Raw genomic sequence first — 6,706 nt, forward strand, 5'->3', positions numbered from 1 at the left:
TGGTCGGGCTCAACGCCGCCACTATAGGAGCCGTCCATGCCTGCGTCCCCAACCAGTCCTGACCGACAGGGGGTCACAACGCAGTGGTTGCCGATGGCCACCGCCGAGCAAGCCCAATCGTATCCGCTGGCCTTGGTCTGGGCGAGCTCGCACGCCACCATGCTCATGGCCTGCCCCTCAGCCGCAGGACCAGAGCAATGGCGGCCGGTTCCCCAGCCTCTGGTCAACCGACAATCTGATTGCTTTTGCCGGCCGTTTCCTGTGCTGTATTGACTACATGAGTGGTGTTCTGCTATTAGTGTCCAGAGGTAGTAGTTTTGAAATAATGAAATCACTATTTTGAAATAACAAAATTACATTTTTGAAATAATCAAATCACATTTTTGGACAAAATGGAATAGGTTTCGAAACAATGAAACGTTTTGTTTGAAAGGATTGAAATTACTAGTTTGAAATAATTGAGATCTTTAGTTTGAAATTATTAAATCACTGTTTTGTGTTTCCAATTTCCTGCCATGCATTATTAAGTTATTATAAAGAAGAAAAGAGAGAAAAGGTGAGGAATAGTTTGCCTCAAATCAGAACGTGGCAGGGCCTCCCCACAAATTTTTTTTTGAATAGTTTGGATTGCTTAAAAAACAGTGTTGCTAAATCTTAGTCAGTGAGACTTTTTCTTGCGATGTTCAGTCACTGAGACTTAGTTATGTCTCAGTCGATGTATACTCGTGAGATCTTGCATGAAGATTCGTGTATTTTTTGTTAGTTTTTTCCTTTTTCTTTCTTACATTCTATGTCACTTGATTAAGACTTGGTTAAGTCTAACATAGCCACACCAAAAAGGAAAAACGTGGTACCACCAGATGAGACAAAGAGATTTGCTACACCTATGGGCAACTTTCTACGTGATAGAAGTTACGGGGTGAGTTGGCATGGAGTGGTTGGAAAACTGGGGGGGGGAGGAGGATCTTGAAGGGAGAGATTAACCTGTAATCCGTTCTGTATAAGTTCCTTCCCGTAGATGTACCCGTAAGTCTAGGAAATTTGTGAGAGAAGTTCCAGGATTCAAACTAGGAAAAACATATAAAGGCATATAGGAGCTTATACGTGAGAGGGTTACATCCTCTTTGGTTAGCGAGGGAACCCTAGCCGCTGCCAAGAGAACCAACTGTTCCGGCACTCTCTTCCGGCGGCTCCCCTTCGCCGGCGACCTCTTGGTCGTCGGTGGTGAGGGGGTCGCTGGATCCCGCGAGTGCGGATCATTTTACCTTTAGGTTCTAGGGCTATGGTAGATTAGGTTTGGATCGTTCAACGTCTTGGTTTCGGTGGCAGCGATGACAATGTTGAATAAAAAAGTTTCGTATTCTTCACATGCAAGGTGATCATCTCTATGATCGGTGATGGATTTGGGAACCAGATTGTTCATGCGGGGATGTCGTGGCGGCGGCCGCATCATTGTGGTGGACTTGTGTCCTCGGGCTCCGCCGTTGCGATAGCGTCTGCTCCAGCCTCGGCCCGAAGCTTGGGCGGTAGTCCTGGAGCATGCAGATTGTGGTCTGCATCGACGACATCAGAAAGACGAAACATGTGTTGGGTTTGTGGTTGGTGGATGACAGGTATAATTTCCTCCTTCGGCGTCTTAGTCGCGGTGATGTGCCAGATCTGGAGTTTGGTGGCGTGTCCGGGTTGTTGCCATAGTTTTAAAAAGCCGTAGCCGCTATAGTCTTTTCAGCAGGGTGCTGCTAAATGATCGTCTTCATAAATAGCCCGCTATAACTGATTTTGAGGCCCGCCGCTATTTTCCATAGCTCGCTATTTAAAACATTGGTTGTTGCCCCGGTCTAATTTGTTCAACGGCAATGACTTCACCTTTGATGAGCCACCTTGGAGGTCTGTAAAGCTGCATATCAGCGATGGAGCAGCATCGAGCTTAGGTGAGAAGGTGATCCGTCATTTTTTTTCCTTTGGTGGCTGCTACGATGGTGCCGGAGGCAGGTGACGGGCGTTGGTGTCAAGTTCAGAGATGTTCTGCTATCTTTTCGATTTTGTCATGTCTATCTTTACATGATATGTACTTTGATCTTTAAGATATGAATGAGACCTGTATTATCATGCAAAAAGGAAAACTACAAAAGGTAGTGGAATACGTTTTTTTTTTGGCGTCCCAAAGCAATGGAATAGCTTTTTTTTAGCAACAGCAATGGAATACGTACCGCCGGTGAACCCACGGATACGGGACCCCATCGGCTCGCAATGGCCCTGGCCCGGTCAGTTGGACAAGCTCAAATCTGTCTGCCGTGACAAGTCAGAGGAAGACCCGACTCGGAACGAAGCCGCCGCGGACGCAGGGCGATCTAGGTCAGCGGCCGCCGCCGGCCGCCACTTTGGCGGCGGCGCCGCTGCTGCTACTCCTTCCGACCCTCCGTGTTGTGGTAGGCCGTGATTAGTTTTCATCCGGCGATTACTTGCTGCTTGTCTCCCGCTGCATGGATGTGATCTGGTGCATGCAAGTGCAAGTTCTACGTGGTTTGAAGGCTATGTACGCCTGCAATCACAGCACGAGGTGACTGTCTTGGATGTTGAGAGTTGGATGCTAGCTTGATGTTTTGATGAGGATTTTTTTTTTCTGCTAGACCTGTTGTCCCCTAGTGTTAGAGCTAGGGTTTGCTGTTCTCCGGCGGCTACAGCTGTCTGAGAGTTTTTCATTCATCGTTCGTCGTTGTCTGCACCGACCGGACGCAATGAAGTTAATCAGTTGGAACTGCCGTGGTATTCACTGCTTTAATCTTGCACTTCTGGCAAAACAGGCATGGCGCCTTATTGACAATCCGGACTCTTTGTGTGTGTTGATCCTTAAGGGGAAATATTTTCCTGATGAAGATCTCATGAAGCAACTTTAAAAAAGAAGACTTCATATACATGGCGGAGATCTCATGAAGCAACTTTAAAAAAGAAGACTTCATATACATGGCGGAGTATTATGGCCGGAGTTGATACGCTCAGACGTGGGTATATTTAGAGAGTTGGTGATGGTGAGAAAATTAGAATATGGGATGATCCCTGGATACCGCAGAGCCCAACAAGAAAGGTGATTTCACCAAGGTGCAACAATCTTCTTTCTAGAGTTTCTGACCTCATTGATCCGGTGACAGGGAGTTGGGATGAGCAGCTGGTTAACCAAACATTCTGGCAAGTGGATGCTCTAAGGATTTTGGCCATTCCACTACCATTACATGAGATGACAGATTTCCTGGCATGGAACATGACAAAGTCAGGGACTTTCATGGTGCGATCTGCATACCATACAGAATGGGAATTTCAATTTGAGCCCAAGTTGGAATCAACGGCGGGAGCTTCAAACCCATCTTGTACATGGACTCGGTATGGAACTTAGTCTGTCCAGCAAAGATAAAAATATTTATGTGGCGCGCGCTCCAGAATGCTATTCCTTGTCGATCTATCCTGGCTAATAAGCACTTGAAAATAAATCCGAGTTGCCCAGCCTATAACCAGGGGCCTGATGACATAAGACATATGTTGTTTGAATGCAAATTGGCAATGGACGTGTGGAAGTTGCTCGGTCTTGAGCTTGTTATCAAACAGGCACTGAAAGTTGACAAGGCAGGTGAGCTTGTGTTGGCACATCATTTGTGTCTTCCAGAACAACAAATCCAAGTGTTGGGCTTGCCGAAGTTCAGAGAAACGGTGGCAACGACGGCTTGGTATTTGTGGTATGAAAGGCGAAAATTGACGCATGACGAAGAAACTCTAAGCGCATGTCAAATCAATATTTCAGTGAGAGGCTTAGTAGCAAATTATACCATCTCTTATAGCCCAAAGGCTCTCGTCCGTTCAGATGCTTGGCTGAAACCAAGGTATAGTTACGTGAAATTAAATGTTGACGCGGGATTTGATAGTGACACACTCGTAGCAACATTTGGAGCAGTTATTCGGGACCATAGGGGGGAATTTATAGCGGCTGCTAATGAAAAGATGGACCTTTGCTTCGACTCGTTCACAGCTGAAGCAATTGCAGTGAGGTTTGGTTTGAATCTTCCTAATACTGTCGGATGCAGTAAGATTGAAGTGAATTCGGATAGCATGGAGGTGGTGAATGCGTTGAGCCAAGGCTACTCTTCTTCAGTCGCTTCATCTATTATAGATGACTGTTATTTTATGTCATTAGATTTTTCCCATGTCATTTATGATCATTGTAATAGGGAACGTAATCGAGTAGCTCATGAACTAGCAAGGTTAGCTAGGTTTTCTTCTCCGAGTGTTTGGATGGATAACGCCCCTGATGAGGTTATCCCTTTACTTGTAAATGATGCTATTTTACTTATGAATGAATAAAGGAGAAGAAGTTTATCAAAAAAAAAGCTCAAATATATCGCCCTTCCTTCCGGTCTATTAGTTAACCCACCGAAACCATAGGTTTAGGGTTAGGGATCGCCATGGCCACGGGAGGCGCGGTCGAGGAGACCGTTGCCTTCCCTGACTGGGTTGTGCTGGATCGCTACGGCCGCACGTACTGCCACGACGACCTAGACAGTGCTCGTGAGGCCGCCAACGAGAAGAAGACCGCCTTGAATTCGTCACCGGCACCGGCCACCGCTGTTGCTTGTCCTTCACCCTCTTGGATCCTCCAAAGCTCTCTTACATCGATATCCACTGCCCGCTGGAAGGCTCAGCCAAACCCGAGCCCCCGTACCGCTTTCCCGCCTATCCCTACCTCCGGGCAACCCACGAGGACCTCGTCCTCTTCGAAATCTCCTTGCCGAGCCAGACGTGCTTCGACGGTGACCCGTCAGATCTGTTCGTCTATACCGTCGCGGGTCCTTCCCCCTCGGTGCAGCGGCTCCCTCTGTACACTGAGCCCAGGGAATGGCCGTTCCTGAGGTCTAGAAAAAACACAGGCATCCTGCGGCTCGCCGGCGACCGATACATCGTTGCCGACCTTAGGGTCTACTGGAAAAAAAAGGAGGGCTCTGACAATTATTCCGTGCTTGCCGAACTCTGCGTCTTCAACTCCATGACTGAGAAGTGGGAACTCTTCCTCGAGATGCCCGCCCCGCAGCCGCAGGACCAGGGCAATGGCGGCCTGTTCCCCATCCTCTGGACAACCAAGGATGTGCTCGCTTTCGACGACCGGTTCCTCTGCTGGGTCGACTACTTGAGCGGCGTCCTGCTGTGCGATTTCACCGATGCAGCCTCCCCGGTGCTCAACTTCGTGCCTTTCCCCGGAGGACAAGATTACCCCGACAAGCGACACATTGCAATGGGCCTCGCGAATTATTACCGAAGATTGTCCATCAGCCAAGGCATGATGCGCTTCATCGACATTGACCGTGGCTATCAGGAGAGAGTCCACGTTGGCTGGCGCCAGCGGCTCGAGAGAGGGCAAGGGCAGCAGGAGCCGCATCTCCTGAAGATCACCATCTGGACATTGAAAGTGATGGGGGCTGTTGGTGACCCCAGGTTCGAGTGGGAGGTGCATCGTGTGATCAACCTGGATTGTCTCTGGGCGCAACGTGGTTACCAAGCTCTGGGCATGCGTCCGTGTCTTCCCGAGTTCCCAGTCGTCCCCGCCGATGACCCGGATGCCCTGTGCTGCCTGTTGAGGGACGAGAAGCTACTTATCAATCGACAGCTCTATGGACACTGTGATGCTGATGCCCGGGCACAGCCGTGGATGATCATGGTTGACATGAACCATGCATATTTGCGGTCATGTGCTGAATACATCAATCAACAGCCCTACGGTCGTCCTAATGAGAGCGTGAATGCAAAAGCTGTGAAAGTTCACGAACACTTCTTTTCCAATACGCTCCTACTTCCAGCTGTCTTCTCCAAATACCTTGAAACGCCAAAAGGTAGGCTCTCTTAATATGCAAATTCAATATCCCTTGAACTTACATATCGACGTAACATGGTTGCATTTGCTTAGCTTTCTGCTGGTTATGGTAGTGCAACAGTACTTATTGAACTTATATATATATATATATATATATATATATATATATATATATATATATATATATATATATATATGACGAATTTTTTCTACTACCGGGTGTAGTTACTCCCAATTTTGTTTCATACGTTCTAGGTAGTATCTATCATATCGGAGAGTATGTACGCGTAGTATGTAGTATACAAGAATGGATAGGTAGTATATATACTACTTTTTTGGTAGTATGTATCATATTTTATGCATACTCCGTTTTATATACAAATATGTACGTATTTCACAAAAACAATAAAACTATGGGCTCACTTGCAATTTTTTCATTGAATTCACTTTGGAGTATCTTAGATATAGTATGTGAACATACTAAAAATAATAATGTAGAGTATATACTACCACATCGTACTATATAAGAAATGGGTGTAACTACACCCGGTAGTAGGATGCATTTTCCCTATATATATATTGCAAGTAGGATATATTCATAAAATTCATCCTACCACCTGGGGGTAGTTACCCCACATGTCTCATATACTACCATGCGGTAGGATATATTCTATTTTATCATTTTAAGTATGTTCATATACTATGTATAAGATACTTCAAAGTGAGTTACATGAAAAAATTGCAAGTTGGCCCATGATTTTTATTATATTTATAAAATACGTACATATTTGTATGTAGAAAGGAGCATACTCAGAATACGATACATACTACCAAAAAAATAGTATATATAGTACC

At 46.2% G+C, this 6,706-nt stretch overlaps 1 protein-coding gene across 1 annotated transcript; it reads left to right on the plus strand.

Annotated features, from left to right (window-relative positions):
- The first annotated feature begins 4,451 nt into the window (after positions 1 to 4,451).
- LOC123115143 (uncharacterized) lies at positions 4,452 to 5,884 on the plus strand. Its single transcript, XM_044536388.1, has 2 exons — positions 4,452 to 4,620; positions 4,683 to 5,884. The coding sequence occupies exons 1-2, from the start codon at positions 4,452 to 4,454 to the stop codon at positions 5,882 to 5,884; spliced, it is 1,371 nt and encodes a 456-aa protein (XP_044392323.1).
- The last annotated feature ends 822 nt before the right edge of the window (positions 5,885 to 6,706 follow it).

This window comes from Triticum aestivum, chromosome 5B (genome assembly GCF_018294505.1).
Source record: "Triticum aestivum cultivar Chinese Spring chromosome 5B, IWGSC CS RefSeq v2.1, whole genome shotgun sequence".
Taxonomy (NCBI): domain Eukaryota; kingdom Viridiplantae; phylum Streptophyta; class Magnoliopsida; order Poales; family Poaceae; genus Triticum; species Triticum aestivum.

Bases quoted from the DNA above. Each gene is read 5' to 3' on its own strand.
- LOC123115143 (XM_044536388.1), top strand. From the start codon at position 4,452: ATGGCCACGGGAGGCGCGGTCGAGGAGACCGTTGCCTTCCCTGACTGG. The intron at 4,621-4,682 runs GTCCTTCACCCT...GCCCGCTGGAAG, and splicing joins ACCGGCCACCGCTGTTGCTT to GCTCAGCCAAACCCGAGCCC.